Source organism: Pelecanus crispus, chromosome Z (genome assembly GCF_030463565.1).
Source record: "Pelecanus crispus isolate bPelCri1 chromosome Z, bPelCri1.pri, whole genome shotgun sequence".
Lineage (NCBI taxonomy): Eukaryota > Metazoa > Chordata > Aves > Pelecaniformes > Pelecanidae > Pelecanus > Pelecanus crispus.
The window spans coordinates 16,008,896-16,035,044 of record NC_134676.1 but is presented as its reverse complement, the minus strand read 5'-3'; the positions used below and the strand labels follow the sequence as shown (position 1 = coordinate 16,035,044).

General features: G+C 41.5%; 1 protein-coding gene across 1 annotated transcript; it reads left to right on the top strand.

The window, feature by feature from the left end:
* Positions 1 to 9,497: 9,497 nt before the first annotated feature.
* Positions 9,498 to 22,450, top strand: DAB2 (DAB adaptor protein 2). The gene is made up of 13 exons (XM_075726884.1): positions 9,498 to 9,591; positions 11,317 to 11,456; positions 12,188 to 12,286; positions 12,597 to 12,728; positions 14,755 to 14,838; positions 15,087 to 15,110; positions 15,942 to 15,989; positions 16,171 to 16,233; positions 18,108 to 18,743; positions 19,608 to 19,761; positions 20,357 to 20,884; positions 21,443 to 21,534; positions 22,388 to 22,450. Exons 1-13 carry the CDS (start codon positions 9,498 to 9,500, stop codon positions 22,448 to 22,450), a joined length of 2,157 nt encoding a protein of 718 aa, XP_075582999.1.
* Positions 22,451 to 26,149: the final 3,699 nt, after the last annotated feature.

Sequence of the window (26,149 nt, the reverse complement as noted above, 5' to 3'; positions counted from 1 at the left end):
AGGCTGTATCTGGGTTCAAGGGTCTCAGGGTTATAAAGAAGCTGGATGAAGCATAGTGGAAGGCCTAGTCAATAAACAAGAGGTACCAGTTTCAACAGGATTAGCTTGTTTATACAAGCTGGGCAGCTGAGTGCTGAACAAAGCATCTTCTCCCACCTAACTCTTCTCACCCCTGGTTGATGGGGGCATAGACCATCCCAGTTTCCCCTCTTCTGAAAGGATATGCCTTCCATATGCTATGGAGTGCTTGAGGGTGAAGTGTCTCAGCTGAACTGCGCTGCAGACCTTCACTCCCAACCATCTGTGTAGTTTTTAATTTTTTTTTGAAAGCTTCATAGCTGGTGCATGTCACCTTAGAATCTCAAAGCTCAGACATTATGGGGCCAGTTAAGGACAGGCTATGGGCCTTGGAGCTGAATTTCCTGCTGCTCTGTCAGTTCATGTTGAATCCTTAAGCAATAAGATGAGAGGTAAAATACTTGATAAGGATTAGCTCTTAAACAGAACAAGTAAGTTGGAGAGACAGGATGACAGACCTTTAACTTGGCAGTCAGGAGGCTTGCATGACAATGTCAGCTAGGAGCTAGCTCCTCCAGTAAAGTGTACTCAACTCTTAATGCTAATGTGTCACACAACAGCAAGTTTCCTCCTATGACAACTGTCATATACCTACCCTATGGCTAAAATGTGTATGGATGAGACTTTCTTCCTAGGAAGGGATAAGACAAGTTGGGAACACTAAAGATGTAGTGTTAATTTTACAACCTGTGTTTCTACTTTACAGGCATCTTCTGTGCTCTCTCAGAACAGGGTTATTTCTGCTTTAAGGGAGGGCATGAAGGTCACTATAAGAATAAGAACTAGTTTTCTAGTAGCCTGAATAGCAGATCTATCTGCAAATAGCTGCTAGCCTGGCTGATCGAAGGTAAAATCCAGAGCAGGATGGAAGGCTGATACTTGTCCTTGCATGCTTCTGATAGATAGGGGCTTCCCAATAATATGATATCAAGACCATCATAGAGATGGAAAATTAGAAAGAACATGGTCAGGATTACTTCAGAGTCTGGGTTTAAGAGCAATAATGTAAACTTTCTCTAATGTATATAACAAACATGTAACTGCAGTTACCAATAGGGAAACTGACTGTAAAACAGTCATCTGTAAAACTTGACTAGCTGTTTAGTAGGACAGCTACTGAAGGAGTTGCTGAAGGAGCTGCAGTGGGCTCTGAAAATCCTGGTTAATCTTTTTTTTACCTCTGGTACAGATTTTTCTGTACTACTTCTTCTAGATTTGTGTCTTGTTTAATTATTCATTGCCTTTCTTGCTGCATATAGAAGGGAGAGGTGGGGCCCTTGGTAATGACTAATCTCGAAGGCAAGAGTAGCCCTTGTATTAAGCAGTATGCTTCATAATACCTAACTGAAGACTGAAATGGCTGTAGAAGAACCTGCCCTCATGAGGTGCAAACAGAATGTCATCTATCTTCTAATATCACATCACAAACATAACTTGTATCTGTTAGAAGAGACAGTATGTCATGACAATGACTGCTACAATAGTTTATTGTAATGAGAGGCACAGTAGCTGGTGGCTAGGTACGGGGTTCTTTAAATACTGCTGAAATTAATGTTTAAAGACAGGGTTTTGGCTGCTCATGGGATCATCAGGCTGGGTAAATGAACTGCAGTGCTTGACACTGGCCATGACTACATGATTTTAGGTTGGGTGAATGCAAGAATAATACAGCAAAGTTCTGTTGCTCATAGAGATACATTTGTGAACAGGTAGAGAACACTTACAGTTCAGCATAGGCTATGCAGAACATATGCCATCTCTCTCAGTACAGCTTGCACACACCCAAACTGTAAAGAGGGATAACTCTGCCAGCACTAGACAGTTAACAGCATGCAGCTGAAATAACCTATGATAACAGCTTCAGTATGTGTCAAGTTTCTGCTCTGAGGAAGGGGGTGAAAAGCATGGTTATTGGCAAGAGTCCTATGCTATACTAACTAGCAAGATCAGAAACAGTCCTTCTAGGCAGGAAGAAGTACAATTGGAAATGAAGTGTTTGAGCTGTTGTCTGGTTCAAACTAGTTTGCATCTGAGTAAACATTAGCTGCCTTGATCAACAACTGCTTTGCTTCATGGTTGTTTGGCATATCCAGAGAGCCTCAACAAGTAGTATTGACAGATAACTGAGTGGTATGCACTTGCAGGTACATGGCCTGAGATTCCTTATCCTGTGAGTAGGCAGGTAATGCTTTCCTCAGCAATAGCTAGAACAGACAACTCAACTCTGGTTCAGGAGCCACTGATTTGTGAGGCTTCAGCACTGGAAACTGGAGATAGTGGTATAGAGGAGTGTCCCCTTAGCAAGCTGCAAAGCATGCTGTTTTTCTGGAAGACTGATATGAAGAAATTTCTTGTGGATAATCTAAGAATATGATCTAATAATAAGCCTGTGTTGCTAGCTGAATAGGTCTGTATCAAGAAAAAGCATAATGTGATATCTATCAGTCTCTTTCTAAAAGAAGAATCTGCAGTTCAGATGCTGGTATTGCTGGTACTAACAGTGAAGGGGTTTCTTAATCCAAGAGTTGAACTAATAGGTTGGAATACTAAATGCTGAACAGAGATTAGAAAGGCTGCTGCCAAGACTTGTTGCAAGATGCTGCATTATTCCTGGAACAACTCATAATTTGAGATGGACTAGCTAGGTGTCTGGACACTACATTTAGACACTGAAGTTCCTGGCTGAAGAAAACTTTATCAAACAGACTGTAAGAGTGCTAGTTCCTTTCAGCTTGAGATGAAGTCTTCAGGGAACTGGATAGCACTAGCTCATGAAAAACATTTCACTTTCTTCATTTAAAGTAAACAGAGGGAATAGTTGCTATTTATAACTTTCAAAGTTGTTAGTCAGGTATAGCTTGTTTAAATTGGTCATGACTTCTCCTGAGCCTTCTGTTACAATATTCCTGCAACAGCTGTATTTATTCCTATGACAAGTGAATGAAAAATCCAAAATAGAGCTACTGGGGTAGCTGGGTTGAGAAGTAACTAATTATCTCGTCAGAAATTATGTGCTCAAAAGCATAGTATAATAGCAATTGCACCACTTGAACTGAGTGACCTGTTCTGTTCCAGCTTTTAACTTGGTGATGTTCACTTGGCTGTGACTCTAGTGATTCAAGTGTGCAGAAAACACTTTTGGGAACTTAGTTTGAATTTCTATGTTCTTGCTAAAAACCAAACAGCTCAGACAGGACTGATGCACTGATATGATGAGAACAGACTGTTCTGTTCAACTGATGAAATAGCAGTTGGCAAATTGACTGAAATGGTAAGATGTCTGGGTAGTTTCACAGGCATGATCCTGCACCAGCAAGGTATGTGCCACTCTCTGTAGCTGACATGAATAATTAGAGTATGAAGATCTTTATCTACTTTGCAGTTGGTACTGGGGGAAGGGAGCAGCATGAAGGAGGTATTCCCTGATTATTATTATGACACTTCTATCCCACTACATTGATGAATGTTGCCCTTCCCTGTTTCATTACTGGTTGTGTATTATCAAGACAGCTGGACTATGTGCTATATCCTGCAATATGCAAGTACAGTTGTAGCTTATTCCAAAAGGGTATTCCTGCTGGCAGAGGAAGCCCTTGGCATAAGGCTGCCTTAATACCTCAGCAAAGTATTGATCATTCTCTTAGGTGAGAAGACAGAACCTCAAGCAAGGCTTAAAGCAAGTTATATGAAAGAAGTTCCCTAAAGTAAAATCCTGTTAATGTGGAAATATTCTGTCCAACACACCAATTGCCTGGCTTAACTGAGGCCATGATACCAAGCAAATGATTGCTTAAGTGCAGATCATGTTTCTACCCACCTATTAGGCCATAAGGACAGTTAAATATGTTTTTTGAACTTGGGCTGAAAACATGGGCCTTGGTTTCCCTGCTATCAAGGAATCACAGGAGAAACTGAATGGTGGGGATATTGCTAATCTTGAGTTTACTGATTGAGGGAATGACAAGATAGCTTCACTTGTCAGGCAAGGTAGGTCAACATCCTTTTCAGCTGTCTCTCTTACAAAAGTAACCACAGGGGCTTGGGTTAGACTTAGCAGTTACAGAGCGTGTATTCAGTCATCTTTCTGGCAAGTGATGCTGCTCTTGCATTCCAGACATGGCATAAACTGGAGGGGAACAGTTCCCAAGCTGTCTATGAATTCTTTTCCACCACTTGTCTTCAACCAGGTACTTGTTATGTATAAGTGTGAAAAATACATATCAGGTATAACCTACCTGTAGGTAAGGCTAGTATCTTTCATGTATATTAGTCACTGACTATGTTAGTTCCTAACAGACTAATTTGATTGTTTTAACAGAGGAAACGAACTAATGGTAGTGCTTGCATCAGAAGAAGCAGCTGGAATTTTCCATCTAAATCATAGTAATCTTGTGTCATGTTACAGAAGGTTTATTCAACTTGAACTCTTGGACACTGTCAGATGCTAGAGCAATGGGTGTTCTAGTAATGAAACAAAACACTTAAGATGATCTTTTATTTGATTCTTGAGCATGAATGACCCTGTTTAAGAGGCTAAAGTCTGAATAGCACATTCATTCTTCTGATTTATTAATGCATGTCTAGTTCTTCTCAAGGCTACTTGGAGCACTACCATTGCAGCAGGATCTAGGCGGAAAATGTCAGTTATGCACACAGGGATCTGTTAGATGCAAATATCAGTCAGTCATACAGGGGCTCACACAAATGTACTAAAATACTTCTAATGTGGGTAGAATGCTGCTAGTCAAGGTAGTCCATTATTGGTAAATGTATCTGGCTCTACAGCTTTGACTCTTGCTAGTCATTGTATGTATTGCTGTTAGCCTTTAGTCTATTTCTCAGCCTGCAAAATTGAAGTCTTGAGTTCACTTAAGTGGACAGCTTGTTTACCAGCCTTCTGAAAACAGCTCTTATGTCAAGAACTTGATTGCTAGAGATATTTCTAAGGATGCATTGTACACGTCCTGATACAACCTTCTAACCAGAAGAACTTGACTGACTCTTTGAGAAGGTGGTGAGGAGGGAAAAACCTGCCTTTTGGAAGCATGTTCAGCACATGAACTATTGCTGTGCTTCTGGCTACTGCTTCATCCTAACAGGCTATGTTGCACTTGGAAGTAAAAGCTTCTCTTGTCCTCTCCTGGCCTCTAATTTGAGGTTAATATTTACATGCAACAACTCTTTAAGCTGAATCATGTATTTGCAGTATCAATGGACAAAGAAGGAGCACAGGCTGTGAAAAGAACAAAGTAGTATACTGCTGAGCAGATGCCTAGTTTATCTGCCTTGTCTCTGACTTTTCAGTGTCCCTAACTGCTTGTTTCTCAGGCAAGCCTTCATCAACATGGAGGCAACTACCTTTGTCTGCTGAGGGGAAAAAGCCTGTCTGTTGGGTGATGATTATTGTCCAGTCTTTAAGTCCCATGACAGACTACAGCCATAAAGAAGATTCTCTATCCCCTGTGCACAGGACAAAAATATATATTATTAAAGGTAGCTTCCATGTTGACACCCTTTGCTCAAATAAGGGATAATTGTGAAAGCATCTCTTGAGGGGACACTAAATGTTACTCAACAAAATTGTTTGGCATGTGCTTCAAGTCTTGGTAAGAAACAGGTATTTCAAGGATGACTTGTCACTACCAACAGTTCTGGTAGGGAGTTTGGATAAGACACCAAGAGCACACTACGCCCAAAGTCTTAAGACTGACTTTCTCAGGGTAGAAGTGTGGAAGTAAAGTACAATGTCTGAATGGAGAGTTGTCTGGCTTGAGACAGTAGGTAACAGCTCATACTTCAAGGCCTATGTGTTCAGGGCCTGAAATGGCCTTTCCCTAAGGAGTGATCAGTGCTTGCTCTTCACAGTCCCTATAGGAAAAGAGGAAGATACTGTTAGTGGTCTCTTAACATGCCCTTTCTGGAGTAAACTGAAAAGTGGGTGAGCAAAATGTGGTGCATATCTACTGATACAGGCAAGAGTTTAGGGCACTTCTCCCAGGGTAGCAACATCCATAGATCTTCAGTCTAAGACTTTTGAAATAGTGCATTTAGCATAGTAGTTAAAATGAGCCATACAATTGCATAGTGAGTAATTAATCTGTCGTGGTAGCAATGGACTTATCTACATGGAGAAGATTCAAAAGGCATCACTTAAGTCTGCTGACATAGCTGCTCTCAGAACGATCTTGTTCTTCACTATACTAGTATAACTGAAGGCATGACTGTCCTTGCATAAAAGCATATGCATCTCTAACACTGCCATACTACTGGCTGGTTGACTCTTTTCCGATAAACTCAGAATTCAAGTTTAATAGAACAGTTCCAGTCTCTTGTTGCCTTACTCTTGCAGTCTGAGTAAAGAAAGACTAAGGGACTGAGTATAGTGAAAAGAAACCTCCAAGCAAGAGCAAGAACTACAAACAGATTTTTAACTTCCTTTTAGTTATTTCCATGTAGAGCATAGCAGCACTTTCTATTATGATAAGTCAGACTTAAGTGTGACAAAGACCTTGCACAGCTTTAACTTGGGTCTAAAGCACAGAATCCAAATTTAGCTGTGGCTGAGACTCTCATACCCCAAGCAGACTAGATTACTGCTAGCTCAAGCTACATAATGTTGCTCCCCACCCCAGTGAAATTTTAAGGTAAAGACTGAGGCAATTTTGTGCTAGTCTTGTGGCTTAATGAAGTTGTCAAGAAGTAGTTATTTAAAATATGAACATGTATTAAGGCAACCTTTGTCTGTCCTTGCGTTCTTAGTTTCATGAATTCTCTTGCTCCAGAGATTGATTCTCAATGATACTGAGGTATGACAAATAACTGTCATGTACTGTGAACTCTCACCAGGTGATATGAGCTGTGCCAGACCTCAGATAGGAGAGTATGTCCTGTAAACTGGCCAGAAAGCCCTCACTAACCTTCTCAAATTGCATTGCTAATGCTGAGAATGAGCTTCTCCACATAAGATGGGATATTTGCAAGGGTTCAGCCAGACCTGTGTGTATCCCTGCCCATCTTCCTCCACCTTGGGGTTTTGTGCTGTCTGGCTCTATGCAAACAAGTGGTCTGGCTTCCGTAGGATGGAGGCAGATGGCAATAGTGGAGGGATGACTAGAGTTTAAAGATGGCAGCTGCCCATCTGGATTTCTATGACTTTACAATTGCCAAAGTGAGGTCTTGCTTGTGCATATTTGTTCCTCCCTAAGTTATTTGCTTGTTATTGCCTCTTAACTTTACTTCAGAGTGAGATACTTACTATGGTTGTATAACACCAGAGCTGGGTGTAGCTCTACCAGTTTAACTGGGGAAGCAGAATTGGTGACAGGCAGGACTCAGCATCTTGAGGTTGCTATTTCTTCTTTCCAGCATGGAGCTGGGCAGAATGCCCTAAAGCTGTGATTCAGCTCCTAGAGAGCACATCTTAGCTCTGCTCTTCTCCAGGCCATTTCCTTCTGTTACCTAAACAGTAACCTTCCAGATGGGGGGGGGGGTGGTTAACCAGTGATTCAACCTTAACTCTGTCTTTCCTTCTTCTCTATTTCTGAAGGACATGATAAATCTAGGGAGAGGCTCATTACACTGAAGTCTAAAGACTGTATCCACCCAAAACTATACCATCAGGCAAGCTAGTCTGGTTTTAGAGTAGAATTCATTTGACTTCATTTTACCTGCTTAATGTATGGTTTTGAATGGGCACACTCTTTTTTAGCACTGGTGCAAATATCCTGCAAAATCCCTGTTGTCTGTAATAGTTTCTGCCTTGCTCCTTTGTCAGAATGGGCACACAAGTCACTCTTCCAGTGATATCATTTCCTAAATAACCATGGTTTGCTATATCAACTTGTCATCTAATGTCTAGTTCTACTCAGAACCACTTCAAATTTTCACAGCAATACCTTTGCCCCCTTGTATCAAATGTTCCCTAGCTGTGGCCAGATAAGTTGCTTACAGAGAAGAACAGGTATAGCTGCCCGAGATCTTTCCCATATGAGCACTTCTATCTCTATTTACCTGAGCAATACTAAATGCAATTCACAAACCATCTGGTAAGCAGCTAGATCTAATTTTGCTTATATTAACAACCAGTTCCTTAGAGGCCTCCCTCCTGGTGAAATAGAGGTCTCCAGGGTGAAATTCTCTCTTAAATCATAAAGACTTAGGTATTTGTGTTCTTCCTAGGTTAAAGAATCATTTTAGCATTGACAGCCATTACTCTGTTAGTGGCAAGCTGGATGAGTCAGTCTGTAGCTATTGACTTGGTAATGAATTGAGGGAAAAGGGAGAGGCAGGAGTGAGAGCAAAACCCTGAAAGTAACTTCTAAGTGATAGATAAAGCATTAGCTGTAACTAAGGCAAATGAGGAATAGGCTATTGAGAATTAAAAGCTTCTAATCCTAGAGGATATAGAAGTGCTGAAGCATTGTATCTGGGTACATGGTATGTCTCAAATGCTGTGCTGGATAAAAGGGGTGGCTCGGTCTGTGGTTGCTTGCCTGTGAGTCCCTCCATTTGGTAAATGTGAATCACTGCTTCAGCTATGTAGAAATAAAACATGGTGACTGCAGATTATTTTTTTTAATGGATCTTGTACCTCAGAGGCAAAAAGGTCTCATGGCATAGAGCTAAGAGTTAAGTAATGCTAGTCCATAGTTTCTGTTAACTTGCAGGGTGTTTTGGTTTGGTGTATGTTTGTGTTTGTTTTGTTTTTTTTAACCCTAAGGTTACTTGATGACTGTTAAGACAAGGGTTTGGGTTTTGTTTTAATCTGGTGGTTTGGTTTTTTGGTGGGTTTGTTTTTTTCTTTTTCCCCCCAGAGCAGTCTATTTGCAGCCTAAGGAATTTATTTGCTTTTACCTATTGGGAGGTATAATCTGAGACTTCCACTAGTTATAGAAACATGAATAAGATCTAGTGGCTTCATTTGGGCATTCTGGTGTCATCTTCATGGGTGTTTGGAACACATCCTAGCAAATGTTTCTTGCATTCTCTCCTATCCTACTACAGAGATGCAGCTGGCAGTGCTGAAGGAGAACACAGCAAAATATCTGAGGTTCTATAAATAGCTTTAAAGGGTAAAAAGCTAAAGGTTGACAGATTAAAATAGGGTGATGCAAGTACAGCCTGTGGATGTAGGTCAGTGTGATCTACTGATTAGGTATTACTGAGGTGAGGGTTCATCACCTAGTGGCCATAACTTCATGTTTCTGTAGCCTGAGATGAACAGACAGTGAGTCAGACTTCCCATATGATCACTACTAAAACTTTCAGGCTTTACTGGCATTCAGTATTCAGCAGAACAAAACTGGACTAACAGGTCTAATAAGAATATTTCTTCTTCAAGGCAAAATGTTATGTCTGCTTATTGATTGTTATTTGTATTTTTAAAAATTACAGCAAGCATAGCTGACCACCATCTCATCATGTCTGCCGAAGCTGAAACTACTACTATCAACAGCCAGCCTGAGCAACAAGCTCCACCAAAAGCACAACCTTCAAAGAAGGAAAAAAAGAAAGGTAGGAAATGCTTACCTCTTGAACACCTCCTCTAGTCATTGTCCTCAGTATTTTGCATTTGCCTAAAACAAAGATCACTCTTGCAGCATAGTTAAAATCACTCTGAGGTTTCAAGCTGACTGGAAGAGTGAGTAAATAAGCTAGTAAAATCTAACCAAAAGGCAGGCGCTTAGCTTGAAAGGTTTTTTTCTAGCTTTAAGTTCTAAAACTCTTAGTTCCACTTGTTAAATGACTCACTTGCTGAGCATGTCAAGTCACCAAAAGCCCAGAGAAATAAAAGCCTCATGAGGAGGTGACCAGACCCAGATCTATTCACGTAGCTGTCAGTCTGAACCTGAAAACACTTTCTCCCCTCCCACCAGAAAGGGAGTGATGTGCTGGACGCAGATACAGATTCTCGTCCAGAGAAGTTAGAAAACTGATTTAATGAGAAATGTTGTAGATCAGATAATAGATTTTTTTGATAGATTAGGTCATGTAAATATAATTATCTCAAAGAAATACATACCTAGGTACACACTTGGAGTATGTTGAGCATGCAGAGAAGAAAACCAAGCAGTTCTGAGAAGTAGTGGGAAGAGCAGAAACAGCAAATATTGCTAAAATCCCAAGTGATTACAGGGATGGGCATACTAGGACTTGTAGAAATGATGGTGCTGAAAGGAAGTTCTAGCACAGGAACTAGGAGATTCTTGCACACCAAGAAGAGATCTGACTACACCAGAACTAGGGGCTAACATCTGAAAGCCTTACTGAACATCCTGTATGGCCATGGGAAGTACCATTTCTGCTTAGTCTTTTTGCTTAGCACTTACAACTGCTTGTCTGTTGCCTATAAATATTTCAGTCTTATGGGGCAAACAATTTTTCTGAAGTCCCCAAATATTAAGCACGGGGCTCCACTCTTTGAACTGAGGCCAGATTCTGCAAGAGCACTGTGACCTAGAAGGAGTAACTGTCTTTCAGTGTGTGCAGTACTGGAAGGACTAGGGGTTGTTAGTCAGCTATACTCAAGAGACAGTTTTAATATGTACTTATATGGTGTTGTGGTTTAACCCCAGCTGGCAACTAAGCACCACACAGCTGCTCACTCACTCCCCCCTGGTGGGATAGGGGAGAGAATCGGAAAGGTAAGAGCGAGAAAACCCATGGGTTGAGATAAAGACAGTTTAATAGGTAAAGCAAAATCTGTGCACACAAGCAAAGAAAATCAAGGAATTCATTCACTCCATCTGACCAGCAGGCAGGTGTTCAGCCATCTCCAGGACAGCAGGGCTCCATCACGTGTAACAGTTACTTGGGAAGACAAACACCATCACTCCAAACGTTCCCCCTCATCCTTCTTGCCCCAGCTTTATATGCTCAGCATGATGTCATATGGCATGGAATACCCCTTTGGTCAGTTGGGGTCAGCTGTCCCAGCTGTGTCCCCTCCCAACTTCTTGTGCACCCCCAGCCTGCTCGCTGGTGGGGTGGGGTGAGGAGCAGAAAAGGCCTTGACTCTGTGTAAGCACTGCTCAGCAGTAACCAAAACATCCCTGTGTTACCAATGCTGTTTCCAGCACAAATCCAAACCATAGCCCCATACGAGCTACTGCGAAGAAATTTAACTCTGTCCCAGTCAAAACCAGCTGAAAAGACCTGAAAGCCACAACACAGACATTTCTCTCTTAAAAATAAATAAAAACAAACAAAACACCCAACACAACTTTTCTCTGTCTCCAGGGCCAGAAAAGACAGATGAATCTCTCTTGGCCAGATTCAAAGGTGATGGTGTAAGATATAAAGCTAAACTGATTGGCATTGATGATGTCCCAGAGGCAAGAGGAGACAAAATGAGTCAGGATTCAATGATGAAGCTGAAGGTAAGGGCTTGAGCTGGCATATAAGGAACCTTAGTTCTGGGTAGCCTTCAGAAAGCAGATCAAATGGTCACTTTGGCACAACTTCAAATAAAGCTTAATGGTAACATAGTAATAATAGCACCATCCTGGATGTATGTTACTTCTAAAGTTGTAACTCCTTGTTCAAAGGACAGTGTTTCTCTAATAGCCTGGGAAAGCTCCTTTGGGTCTCTTGTAGGCATCCAGTATGGATGCTAGTCGCATGAACTTGATCACAAATAGTGAGCTTGTGTTTTGGATGGGGAGGGGGGAACTCTGTGCAATTTGACACTGAACTCAAAGCACAAGTTGACATCCTGTGGCAATAGTGACACAGAGATACAGATACGCCAAAGAATAAATGAGACCCTGCAGCAACAAAGGTGATTACTTCTGGAGTGCAGAACACTCGCATAGCTTCAATCAGGCCAGGAAAGCTGGTAAAGATCCTGCTACTCCAGCAGGTTTGTGAAAATAAGAAGTCTTAAAGCTCTAAAACATTTACAGAGGAAACACAGTCTAGTTCTGAAGTATCACTTCAAACCTAGTCAGGCATATGTTGTGAGAAGAATGTTGCTCTAAGTGTATGGTTGCATAGGAATAACTAGATTAGCACTAGTACAGTCAAAGCCATGGGGTCATGAGGAATATAAGGAAATTAAAGCTCAGTCTAACAGAAGTCTCATCAATATTTTGATATTCGTCCTCTTCAGGGAATGGCAGTGGCAGCCCGTTCCCAGGGCCAACACAAACAGAAGATCTGGGTGAACATCTCCCTCTCTGGTATCAAGATAATAGATGAGAAAACTGGGGTAAGATATGACTTACTTTCTTAATGTGATTCTTAAAGCAAGTGAGGTACTTGAAAGTTAGACCAATCTGAACTAGATTCTTAATGGCATTGTGCTCCCTTTCAACATATAAAAATTGGCTTGGGAAGTGGGTTGTAATGCTGAAGCCTCCTGCCAGAAAGATAGCTACACCCTATTGTGGTTAGTCAAAGGCTGATAAATCTGAGTCTTGAACTGAAGCCTTGTAACGGTCTCAAACATTCTAACTACAGAGAAGAGCAGATATTATGTCTCCAGCACTTTAAACCAGTATTTTTTTCCTCAATTCTAGGTCATAGAGCATGAGCATCCAGTAAACAAGATCTCTTTTATTGCTCGGGATGTAACAGACAATCGTGCCTTTGGCTATATTTGTGGAGGAGAAGGCCAGCACCAATTTTTTGCCATAAAAACAGCACAACAGGTATGGATCAGACACCCTTTTCCACTTGCTATGAGTAATGCTATTGTGTAAACACTTAATATGTGATAAGGGTGTAGTATTTTGCTGGTAGCCCTATGAGGTAATAGGGGAATACCAGCACAGATAGATAAGGTCTTCTAGAGGAGGGCAGTAGGAATTGACTGTATCACCAATGGCTTTTATCTTGTTCAGCTTCTCTGTAGCCCAGAACAAAAAACACTCAAGTAGCCTTGCTTACTATGATTAACCTTGCTTAACATGTCCATGCAACATGGAAGTCATTAGTGAGATGAACAGAGCCATTATCATGGGCTTTCCTGTACAGTGGCCTGTTACTGTCAGTGAGAATGCTAACTCTTGAGTCAAATAGCCAGAGCTCCACTCAGAATTAAGAGGAATGATGTTAAAACTCCAGTAGTCTCATTCTCGTGATGCTTTGGCTTGTGCAGCAGTGAAAACAGACTTACTTAACTGCAATAGTGTTTCTCGGGCCAGTGTATGGCAGGTCTGGTCCCCCTAGAGTTGCTTCTGGGAGGACTTCTGATCCTTCTGTGACAGATTTTCTCCCTGCAGAAATCCTGTATGCAGGATTTGTGTCTCTTCAGAGAATCTGTATAGAAGCAGTATTGGAAACAAGCTACTTGAAATTACTGCTGAGTATTATGCAGCTTCCTAAATGACCTGAACTTAAGTTAGATATTTATCATTTATTAGCTTGTCTTCTTTATAATAGTCACTATAATGACTTGACAAGCCAAGACTTCAAAGCTAGTAATTTCTTCATACACATCCCTGCCTGTCCTACTGAAGAACCGGTTGGCAGCTTCAGACCCACTACAGGTGGGACTGAGGGGCTCCATGTTGGAGCATGTTTCCACTTTAGTAGAGCTGTAATACCCTCTCCTAAGCCTGTTTTATTACTTTATCAGAGTCCTGTGTTGTACTGGTTTCACTGGAATTGTAGGTTAAGTACAAAAGCTTTCTTGCGTGTGCTCTGGAGTGGAGTCTGTTCTCTCAGCTTTTCACTGTGGGGTGCTGCTTGCCAGCCTATAAGCTTAGACAAACTGTAGACAGCTCTTGACTTTCTGCTAGTTGGTTTTAACATAAACATGTCTAGCTGAGAAGTAAGGACTTCTGCAGCTCTAGACTGCTGCAGCTGTACTGTTTGTCAAAGTTGATCACTCTTGAAATGGCAGTTCCTGCAGTTGCACGTCTAAAATCCTTGATTAGGGGAGGATGATGCTCAGACATAAACAGTGAGATCTGTTCAACGCATTCTCTACCTGAGCCAAAGGTAGCGGCTGAAAAGGGGAACTTGTCCTACTCTAGACACCGATACAGCCGCTATATGCCTCAAACAAAAGTTCCAAATCAGTATAGCTGAACCTGCCACCATCTCAGCAACTATTCAAAACATTCTCATTAATGGTTGCGCAGGGAACGCAGTGCCTTTCTAATTCACACTAAGTTTTCATCCTGTTACAGATAGCACTTAAAGCTGGTGTCTGCTTTAGTCATTTGAGGTGATGATAATCTTAGCTTATGCTTGCCTTGCTGGTTTACTATTTGCACCCTGATTAAAATAAATGTAGTATTAGCTATAGAAGCTTTCTCTGGGTTCAGTGTTGGAGTTGGTAGAAAACAGATGCAAAATGTTTTCCTCTCATGAGACTACCAGAGAGCTTGGATAAACTTTGTACTTTTGAGGAAATACGATTAGGACTTGCCATACACTTATGAAATCTTATGCTACAAGCTTTTTAGCAAAAACATAGCAGGCTTAGCACAAATAACAGCCATTTTCCCTGTGGAGTTAACAACAGTTCTAAGCTCGTTGTGCCCCATCATCCTTGGATTCTGCGTAGGTTCTCGTGTGGTAACTAGACAGTCCTTTAAATTCTTGCTTTTCCAGTTATCTCAACCTTACTGTTGCACCATTTGGGAATGTTTGGCTTGCTGCTCCCTGGACTTCTACTGAAGTAAGCTGTGAAGTTGTACATGGTCTAAAATCTACATTCTTTTTCAGGCTGAGCCTCTGGTTGTTGATCTTAAGGACCTCTTTCAACTAATATATAATATGAAGAAGAAGGAAGAAGGTGACAAGAAAAAGGTGAGTAAAATTATAGAAACTGCATTAGTCTGCATAGAAATAAAGCTTGCTTCAGCTTTGGCTTGGCTTTTGGGCTCTTACAAGACTTGATGCTGAGGTTTGCCTAAATCCAGGATCACTTGAAGCTATTGGTTGATAGTTGTATGAACAGGTTGATTACCTCCTAGATCTGGTAAGCTCTCCAAAGCAAGAGGCTTTGGATATTCTACATGATGTCTAGGTACTAAAAGCCTTCTCTTCTTCTTTAGAGTGAAGAAGCAAGTAAGACTGAGGTAAGCCACTCCAATTCAGCCTCACTTGATTAGGTATGCTGCTGCAACACAACTAGCTTTGACTTTCTTTACATTGCCAGCATTATGGAGGTAATGTCAGATACTGTTGTGGTTTAGCCCAGCCAGCAACTAAGCACCACGCAGCTGTTTGCTCACTCCCCCTGCCCCAATGGGATGGGGGAGAGAATCAGAGGAGTAAGAGTGAGGAAAAAATCCTGGGCTGAGATAAGAACAGTTTAATAATTGAAATAAGGTAAAATAGTAATGATAATAATAACAATATAATAATAATATACAGAGCAAGTGACGCACAATGCAATTGCTCACCACCCACCAACTGATACCCAGACAGTTCCTGAGCAGCGATTGCTGCTTCCTGGCCAACTCCCCCCAGTTTATATACTGAGCATGACATCATATGGTATGGAATAGCCCTTTGGCCAGTTTGGATCACCTATTCTGGCTGTGCCCCCTCCCAGTTTTCTTGTGCTCCTGGCCGAGCATGGGAAGCTGAAAAGTCTTTGACTAGCATAAGCAGTACTCAGCAACTACTAAAACATCAGTGTTATCGGCATTCTTCTCATCCTAAATCCAAAACACAGCACTATGCCAGCTACTAGGAAGAAAATTAACTCTATCCCAGCCAAAACCAGGGCAGACCCCCAATTACATTGAAATGGGAGTAAAAGGGGCCTACAGAACTAATACTGAGTAGTAATCTCCCTCATACTTTCTCTTTCCATCACTTGCTCTTTGAAACCTGCATGTACCTTGCTTAAGGCAAGTTTTAATATTCTAATTATTGCTGACACTGTTATCCATCCATTACAGAATGGTAGCGAAGTATTACCTGCTGATCAAGCTGACAAAATGAAACTGGTAGGTTAAATTTTAGAACTTTATGCTGATGCCATTAAGGAGTTCCTAACTGACTGTCACCACATTGTGTGGGAAATGCAGTATTTATAGATGTGTTTACAGTAGATCTGCATAATTCTTGATTCCTGCTCTTGCAAGAACTCTAACAGATACCAATTCTTTCAATATTTCTGCCTTCAAGGGAGTTGACCAGATGGACTTGTTTGGGGATATGTCAACACCTCCTGATATAAGCAGTCCCACAGTGAGTAGAATCTGGCTTAGCTGTCTTCATTCTGCCTTTGAGAGCAAACTTAGTCCTAGTAATAAGATCTGTTTTTACTTTGTTAGTCTGGTTTCACTGAGACATCTTCTAGCTATCATCAGTATACTAGTGTTTTAGGGCTATAATAGTATCTACTTACTAACTAGAGTAGTTAATGTCATTCTCATCCAGCAGAGTTCACTTGAGACTGTGTGACAGATATCCTGACAGATATACTGTACTGTTAGTCATAGAATTGTAGAATGGGTTTGGGTTGGAAGGGACCTTTAAAGATTATCTAGTTCCAACCTCCCTGCCATGGGTAGGAATACCTTCCACTAGATCAGGTTGATTAAAGCCCCACCCAACCTGGCCTTGAACACTTTCAGGGAGGGGGCATCTGCAACTTCTCTGGGCAATCTCTTCCAGTGTCTCACCACCCTCACTGTGAAGAATTTCTTCCTAACATCTAACCTAAATCTACCCTTTTTTGGTTTAAAATTGTTAGCCCTTGTCCTATCACTACACTGTCTGATAAAGAGTCCCTCCCCATCTTTTCTGTAGGCCCCCTTTAAGTACTGAAAGGCTGCAATAAGGTCTCCCCAGAGCCTTCTCTTCTCCTGGCTGAATAACTCCAACTCTCTCAGCCTGGTCTCGTAGGAGAGGTGCTCCAACCCTCAGATCATTTTTGTGGCCCTCCTCTGGACCCGCTCCAACAGGTCCGTGTCCTTCTGGTGCTGAGGACCCCAGAGCTGGACACAGTACTCCAGGTGAGGTCTCACCAGACCAGAGTAGAGGGGCAGAATCACCTCCTGTGACCTGCTGGCCATGCTTCTTTTGATGCAGCCCAGGATTCAGTTGGATTTCTGGGCTGCAAGTGCACATTGCTGACTCAATTCAGTTTTCCATCCAGTAACACCCCCAGGTGCTTAACCACAGGGCTGCTCTCAATCCACTCATTGCCCAGCCTGTATCCATGTTTGGATTGCCCTGACCCAGGTGCAGGACCTTGCAGTTGACCTTGCTGAACTTCATGAGGTTCACATGGGTCCACCCCTCTAGTGAGATGTCTTAGAAATATGTGCTAACACTATATGCCTCTGCTGCTATGACAGCTATCACAGAAACTCTGCTAAAGACCTTTAAAGCTGAAGCTCTTTTTAGGGACAAGTGAATCCTTAGGTAAGTCCCTCAGAGTGGACTCCTGGCCATTCTAGATGAGTAGCCCTAGCTCAAGATGTGGCCTAACTTCACAAAAGTGTGCATAAATCTTGTCTTAGCTCGGTATGATCCCAAAAATGCTACCAACTTATTCTAGCACTGTAAGCCACCATCAGCCATGATACAGTTGGTGCTGTCAATCCAGCCAGTGACCAAGTCTTACCCTTCTACTGCCTGCTTGGTGGAGAGATGGCATATTAATATTTTCTACTGGCAAACAGCTCTCTAATCTTACTCTGAAGCTAAGACTGCAACTTGAAGTCACATTAAGGCAGTATGACTTCACAACTTGTCAAAACAAAGCACTAGAACTCGGGGGTCCTTGACTCAAGTGAAAGTCTAGGTGTAATCACTGCTTAATGACTCTACAGTCTCTAGGCTGTAGAGCAACTATCTGATATTTAACTAAGGGATCTTAAAAAAGGTGCTTTTAACACTGAATTTCTGAAACTAAGTAGCTGTGATTTGACCACAGCCAGCAGTGCTTGCCTTAATGATTTATACCATGAAGCTTTAGTGCAACTTCACTGTGACACTGAATACTTATTAGTATAATGTATTGGATATTAGGATGTCTCCTTTTGCAGCTGTTTCCTTGAGTTTGTGTACTATGCACATAAAACTAACTTTTATTTTTCTTTCTGAACAAATAGGAAGCTAAAGAGATTCTGTTAGTGGATCTAAATTCTGAAATTGAGACCAAACAGACTTTTACAAAAGAGGATCTCTTCCTGAATGGCATCACAACCTCTATTCCACAACCAAAGCCACAGCCACCCTTTTTGCCTGAGAGTTCTTTCTCTACCAATCTCAGCTTCTTTCCCACACCTAATCCAGACCCTTTCAGTGATGATCCTTTTGCACAGCCAGACCAATCTGCACTGCCTTCATTTGATTCTCTAAAATCTGCTGATCAGAAGAAGGGAAGTCTGAGTACCTTGACACCAGTGGGTAATGGTGCTTCAAATGGTGATATTGACTACTTTGGTAAACAGTTTGACCAGATTTCTAATAGAACTGGCAAACGAGAAACACTAACAAGCCAGTGGCTACTTGAGAGTAAGTCGCCTGCAGCAAGAACTCCAAATGGGGTACCAGAGAGAGAACAGAACGGCTTTCTTAAAGCCCCATCAAACCTGTTTGTGGAAGGTCCTTCCAAAGGAGTATCTCTGCAGAATGGAGTAAAGCTGGATTCTGAAAGCAATATCCAGCTTGTGTCACATGAGTCTATAACAATTAGCCCACCACCACAAAGTACCAAGCCAGGAAGAGGAAGGAGGTCTGTCAAGGTGAACAATGTTCAAGTAATTAATGGTGATATGCATGCTCTTACTTGGAGAAGCTGGGTGAAGGTAGCTTTTATTTCTTCATACTGTGGCTAAACAACTTTACAACACATCTACTTCTCTTCTACCTGCCATGCTTACTCTAACCTCTCTGCAGCCACAGTACCTTCTAACATTCATGAATGCTTCATAGTAGCTATGGTCACTAAACCATATACTCTCTTCCTTAATGCTGCCATACTTCTGTAAAGGTCTGGTAAGTATGCTGCTATATATATTGACACGATATAATGTCAGAATCTGTTATGATAGCTGTATGCCCATCAGCCTGTGGTTTCATAACAATAAGGTACTAGGATTAGCTTACAGAAACCTATGCAGTTTCTCAGTACTTGCCCACCGAGGGCAATCTCAGTGACTTGCCTGATTAGATATGGGGTCGCTCTGGGTCAGCTGCATTTGTCTTGCGCTCAAATGATGCAAAACTCCTTGCCACAACTGCAGGGGTCACTGCAGACTGAGCAGGAATGTTTTGGCAGGGGTGGGAGGGGGCGGCGCAGTGGGAAGCTCATTACGATTGCAAATAATTCAGTCACTTTAAGTCTTATTCTTCTGCTGTTGACTTGTGACTACTTCTGCTGTTGACTTGTGACTACTGTATGTTATACCTACTTAATGCCATGCATCTCAGTAGGCATGAACAAAATGGTGATGTTAGAGACCAAGTACAAGAGTTTCAAACGGATACATCAAAGCTCCCTGATGTGTTCTAGCTGAAATAAAAGCTTATAGCTCTGGACTAGGGAGTCTTGATCATGCTAGCATGTGTTCTGCCACGCCATCTCACCAAGCTTTTTTTCTTTCTAGACTGCATCAAATGACTTATTTAGCTCAGACTTCTTCGTGCCAATTACAGAGAGCCTTAGCGTGACCTCAGCGGCACAAACAGGACCTGTGCCAACTAGTCCACTGGACCTCTTCAAAACAAGTCCTACCACAGCATCTCCATTGGCTGGTCTAGGTTAGTTCACAAAGTGAAGGTCTTGCTCCAGTCTAAAATACCTGTTAATACCAAAAGAGGTGTTCTAGTTTTCCTTTATTTCCTGTGTAGTGCCATGTCCTTTAATCCCATGTACTGTCTGCCCTAAACTACTAAATTCTGTGAGTAGAGGCCTAAACTCTGCATCCTTAAATGGAATGGGTTTTTTTGCTTAAACTTTGACAGCAGATTACTGCTTCAGGTACACAAGCTTCAAGTGAGCCAAACACAACTTTGGAGGCTAGGATTAACACTGCTGCAGAGTCTTAATAATTTACACAGAAGTAACTATATGGCAAATGCATCTCTCTCTTCTGTGCTAGGTCTAAGTATGTTCCTCCTTCTGTTAGATCAACCTCAATCCTGTTCTTCCAGGACTGAAATGGAGCAAAGTAAAAAATGTTAAACCCCTTCTTCCCTCCCCACAAAATGACTTGATCTTTTTAAAGTGTAAATCAACATATTTTTGTAAACAGCACATAAAAAATGTTTTGCTGGTACCCTCAGTGGAATAGATACATTCCTGCTTGAGGTCTTCAGATCACTGAAGTGCTGTGTAACAACAATCTTCCCCCAGGTGGCTTGCCAGTAACTCCAGCACCATGGAGCCCACAGACACCTGCCTTCACTCAGGCTGCCTCAGTCTTTCCTGGATCTATGATGCCTGCTCAGCCTACAGGATTTACTCAACCACTTGCCTTTGGTACTCAAGCAGTGCCAAGCTGGAACCAGCCTGCATCTTTTGGTCCAGCAGCCCCTCAGCCCTCTGGTCTCTGGGCACAGGCAGCACAAGTTCCATCTAGTTCATGGGTGCAGCCATCCAGTGCTGTAAATCCCTTCCAGAGTAGTGTGTTCCCAACTTCAACACTACCTGCTCAGGTGCCATCTGTACTACCCTCCATGTCAACAACAACTAGCCCACCTCAGCCACCACCTAGAACTGCACCTCAGAAGGAGCTATCCAAGAAAGAGAGTGATGCTTTTATTGCTCTGGATCCACTTGGTGATAAAGAGATGAAGGATGTCAAGGAAATGTTCAAAGACTTCCAGCTGACGAAGCCACCTGCAGTACCAGCAAGGAGAGGAGAGCAGCAAAGCCTTTCAGGTGCTTCTGGAGCTTTCAGCAATTATTTTAGTAGTAAAGTAGGCATTCCTTAAGATAGTACAGATCATAATGACATAGAAGCTAGCAAGCTGTCTGCCAAAATGACTGGTAAAATCTTTTTTTTTTCTTCTGCTTGCATAACTGCTCAGGAATTGGGATGATTGACCACTAGTCTTTTCTGATAGAACTAAAAATTTTATATAATTTGAATTTATGATGTAACTTAAAGCAGGTTACTGAAACAGAGGGTTGAAGGACTGTCTCCCCTAATAATGTTACAGAATTGATCATTGTCAGTGGTGAAATACTGACACCTAGTGCCTAAACTACTTGACTAGAATAAGATAAACTTCATCTGTACAATGTTAGAAATCCTATCTAGCTTAAATATAGTGAGGGACAATCAGGAGACAAAATTGTGAGGTCACTCAAAGCAACTTCTGTGTGGGGTTTTTTTTGTGTATCTGATCACTTGAGTTTTGGTGCTGCTATACAGGCAGAGCTGAATACTTGTTAAAGCCGTTAAGTGATTATAGCAGTATGTCTTTTTTTCCTTAGAACCACCAAAGCCTGTTCCCCGACAAATTGTGCTGTCAGCTGATGGCCTGTTTGAAAGTCAAGCTAAAACAGACCTTTTCAGTGCCTCACCTGTAAGTAGTATGAAACACCCCCCCCCCCAAAAAAAAACCCTAAACCCCACCCCCCTTACACCCCCCAAAGACTGACCAACAAACCAAAAAACAAAAAAACCCCAACCTTTATTCTTAAGAACAGGGGTGCCTGTATTTAAGCACTGAACTAGTTCTGGCTGTGGAACAAAACTTCTTGCATGTTGCAGGCTAATATTTAATCTAACAGGGGGCATTTGTTGCAAGAAGGCTGACAAAGTATGATTCCATTTGGTTTGGGTCCATAACCAGTTCCCCAAGCTGCAAGCCATAGCAGGAAGTTCTTCTGTAGTGGGAGCATCTACAAAAGACTGTAAAATAATGTAGCTGCAGAAGTCTTCCACTTTGGTTATACTTACCTCTCTGTAGACTGAGCAGTGAGGACTGCAGCTCTCCTGCTGAACAAATGGGAGGCTCCCATGTCCAGTACTCCCTGGGGGAGGAAGTGGCTTAACCACATCACTCCATTTGGGACACAGCACTCTAAGCCCTTGGTGGAAACTCTGGATCACTTCTAGAATGCTGACTTAAGAAATCTAGTATTTGGCTATAACAGACCTCATCATGGCTATGCTGGCTCAGCTCCAAATGAGTGTTCAGTAAGCACACATGGCTTTTCTGAAAGATACCTTGCCTCAGACTAGGATAACTGCTAACAGTGCTTTAGAGCCCTTTTCTCTTCTAAAGCAGTACAGTTAATGCATAACCGTAGCAGGGTCTCTGCAGTATTCTTTCCAGAAGGTGTTTGGAACAGGAGCTAGCTGAAACAGCCATGCAGAGTAAACCTTGCGAAACCTGGCAATCCACTAACAGCCTATACTCTCTCTTTCCGTAGAAGGAATCTCAGAAACCATCTTCTGGTCCTTTTGGTGATCCTTTTGGCAACCCATTTGCATAGATCAGGTAAGTCTTCCACTAATAAGACAACCTATTTCATTCTCTGAAATAGATTCAGAAAACCTTTGGTAAAGAGCTGGCTAAAAACTACACCAGCTTAACTCTAATGGTCGTCTGAAGTACGGCAAACAGTCCCTAGAACACTTCTCCTAGAGTACCTCTACTCAGGCTTGTTCATAGCTGCATTCTGGCTAAGCCTAGCCAGCTTTGCTTTCTTAGAAATAAAGTTGTTATTCTTCCATGGACTTAAGTCTCAAGGCTGCAATAGATCTAGATTTATTTTCCTTGAGGAAAGCTTGTGAGTAAATACATGCTGCAAAACTTGGAGGGGCTGACTAAATTCCTTCAGATAGCTCTTTAGGAGAGTGTTAGCACACAGTGCCCCATATAGCTTTCTGGTTTAATCCCCTGAATAATTGCAGGTTTGTACTCTGGGTGAATTGGAGTAAAAGCAGAATAAGGGCTGTTATGAGAGCTTTTGTCACTAGAAACCAATGTAACTCAAACTTTTGTACCATTGGCTAGAGAACATGAACTGTCAAACTAGCAAATCTATTCCTCTGCCACAACTCTAAGTCTTCCCCTGAAATACTGTCTGGCTTCTAACAGAAAACAAGTGTTGCTATGTATTGCTTTAGTTCTATTCTCAGTGGCTTTAAGCTAGTTTAAGCAATAAAACTGTAATATATAGCCATCCTAACCCTAAGTCCTTTTCATCATACTAGGCATAACCAGAAAAGGACAAATGGAATAACTGGACCTCTTCTCAACATGATTTTTCTACTTGTTTCACTTTGCTGTCTGCCATTCTTGCTGCTGTTCCATGATGTCTGTAATCTAAAACATGTCCAGGTGGATTGAAACAGGAACCCTCAAAGAACACGCTGTGAAGATGATAATTCAGGGCAAAGCAAATGGAGAGTTGGACTCATGCTGGAGACCCATATTCAAATTGGTGGATGTTAACTTTACTTTAGTTCTTTGCAATCTTCTGCAGAAGAGCTTAGCAGCACTAAGTCATATGTCTTGTAAACACAGTCACCACAATTCCTCTTTCTGTAGCACTTACTGTCCTAAAATAAAGGAACTGAATGTACCTGAGGAAGAAGTGTTGCCTTCACATAAGGGAATTGAATTAGTAGCTGAAACTCCACACCTTAAACAACTAGGTCAGTTGCCTGTTAGCACAACAGCAGCCAGTTGTAAAGTGAAGTGGACACTACTCAGTTCTAATTGGTGATTAGACAAAAACTTGGTCTCTAAGCCACAAAAATGTAAACCGTATGGTAGCAGCGAAGAAATTCCAGTACTTGTCGATTTAACTAATGGGAAAAGTATCATTCTGCCATGAATGTGTAATAAAGGGACTAACTGTGGGGTCTGTAACAGAACTGCTGGGGTCCTGAATACTAGAGGTCTACACTGTAGGGTCAGATAAGCTGAAACACTTCTTGTAGAACACTGAGGTGGTCATGGACACTAACTGTTGTCTTGGTGCTAATATGACTTTTTTCAGGGAGGGAAATCTTCTAGGATTACTTTTTTAAGGTGGCTTGGCAGACAAATGGAACAAGCAGATAGGCTTCTTGCATATATCTCAGTGAATGTCCCTGATGTTGCTCAGTTTGAGTTGTCACATGGTGTAGTGTGGCATGTTTCCAGTATGTTAGAAAGCAAAAAGACAATCATGGCTTCAGTCCATGCCTAGATTCCTTGTGAACAGATGTACTACCTCTGTGCCATTAATGTGAGGTAGTTTTCCATCTCTTGAAAACCGTGCCTTTTCTAAAGAACATCTTTTCTAACAGATCTCTAAATCAGTTGGTTACAACCAACTGTAACAACTACATTCTTGGCCAGTGGTGATGGCTGATGTGTCAGAGGTTTTTCTGTCAATGCTAAGTATAAACTTGAAATAGTATTGTTAAATCAAATGCCTAAGCAGTTGCTGAACTGGAGAGCTAAGAAAGTCAACTTGAATACAGCCTTAGTACCTAATTCAGCCAGTCATGCAATTAGTCTTGTATATAAACCTCTCTTGCACTTTCTGTAATGCAAAAAAAAAAAAAAAGCTATGAATTTAAGTATTTGTCTCAAACTGGAAATGTAGAAACTTATGGATGTTACACTGTTACATAAAGCTGTAGTATCCCAAGTAATGTTACCAAATGACATTAAAAAGAAGCAACTCTTCATACCAAATGAACATCAGTGTGGCTGTTGATTCTGTCCTCCATAACTCAATCTTCTGTTCTAGCTGACACTACGAGTTCAGAGCCTGCTAAGGATTGTTTCTCGCACGTTCTTACTATAGCTGTCTGATAGCAAGGTCTTAAGTCTTTCTGTAGCTTCCTGCATCAGGCCTGTTCAACAAATAAAATGTCCAGTTGACTTAGTAAACTCACTAGAAGCTCATCCCATTAGGTGTTCAGCCTGAGTTTGCTACTACTGAAGTTGCTTTCTTGCTCCCTTCTGCAGGACCATGGAAGCTGGGTACTTGAATTAATGAATCTTCTGAATGCAGTGCAATTTAGCTTGTCTATTCCAGCTTTGCAGAAAGTCTAAACTGATGCTGGAAAAACTAAATTAGAACATTTGGCTCCTGTTCAGAACAAATTTTACAACTCCTTTAATGCAGATGGCTAGAAAGAATAAATCCATTAGAAAGTTAATGGTTTAGACTAGTCTTTAGTACTGGAGACAGACCTGTAACTGTCAGCCTGATGTATCATTGAATAAATAGAGTGGGTGCTTGCTTGTTTACTTCTAATACCATTTGATTGGTATGGTCAAGGGATTGAAAACAACTTGTTGAAAGGGAGTTGGTATCCAGCTTGAAATGTAGGTCTTGTGGTGCTTCCCAGAGAATCACTGGGTGAGTGGGGGTTAACTTTTGGCTGCATGGCAACATGTAAATTTAGTACTCAGATACCATTAGAACTAAAAAAACAATTGACTGTTGGTGCTTGAGTGAAGAAATATGTTTACCTGCATTTGACTCGAGCATCTAAATTACCATTTGCTGGTCAAGCTGAAATTAACAGCCTTACTATGCTGGAGTTTTGAAATAGCTGTCAGGATGATCACTAAGAGCTGATCAGCAGGATCTCTTACAAGCTGGCCAGAGATGCTTGCTGATCTGCTAGCTTAATTTAAATAGCTGTTTACTCTCTTTTGGTCTTAAAGAACCATGAACTGTAGTGGTGTGTATAACATCAATTGAAGCAGGTATGATGAAACAATATAACATTACAAGTGTGTGTCTTGCACTCTTGCTCAACAAATGAGTTTAGTGCAACTGGACTCATCAAGCTGGACTGAGGATGCATAAGATTTAAGTTCCTCTGAATGAAATTATCCCAAATTAAGGATTGAATAGAGGGGAAAAAAAAACTTGCCTGCTCTACTCCACACCCACCAGCCCCCCTGCCACAAAAAGGGAGGAACAAAAAAAATTTTTTTACTTACCTGTGGTAATTTGGAATATCGTTATACTAGATGATTATGTTAAGCTTTCATCCAGATACTTAATTCTTCACTGCTAAACAGCAGGTTATTTATGAGTTACTTCTGTCTTGTGACTGTGTCCAACACATGATGTCTTTAATCTGGATTATGGAAAACTACTGAATAGGAATGCCCTTTCAAAGAGCTAGCTTGTGGTTTGGCTTTTGGTGACAGAGTGAAATCTAAAGAGTTT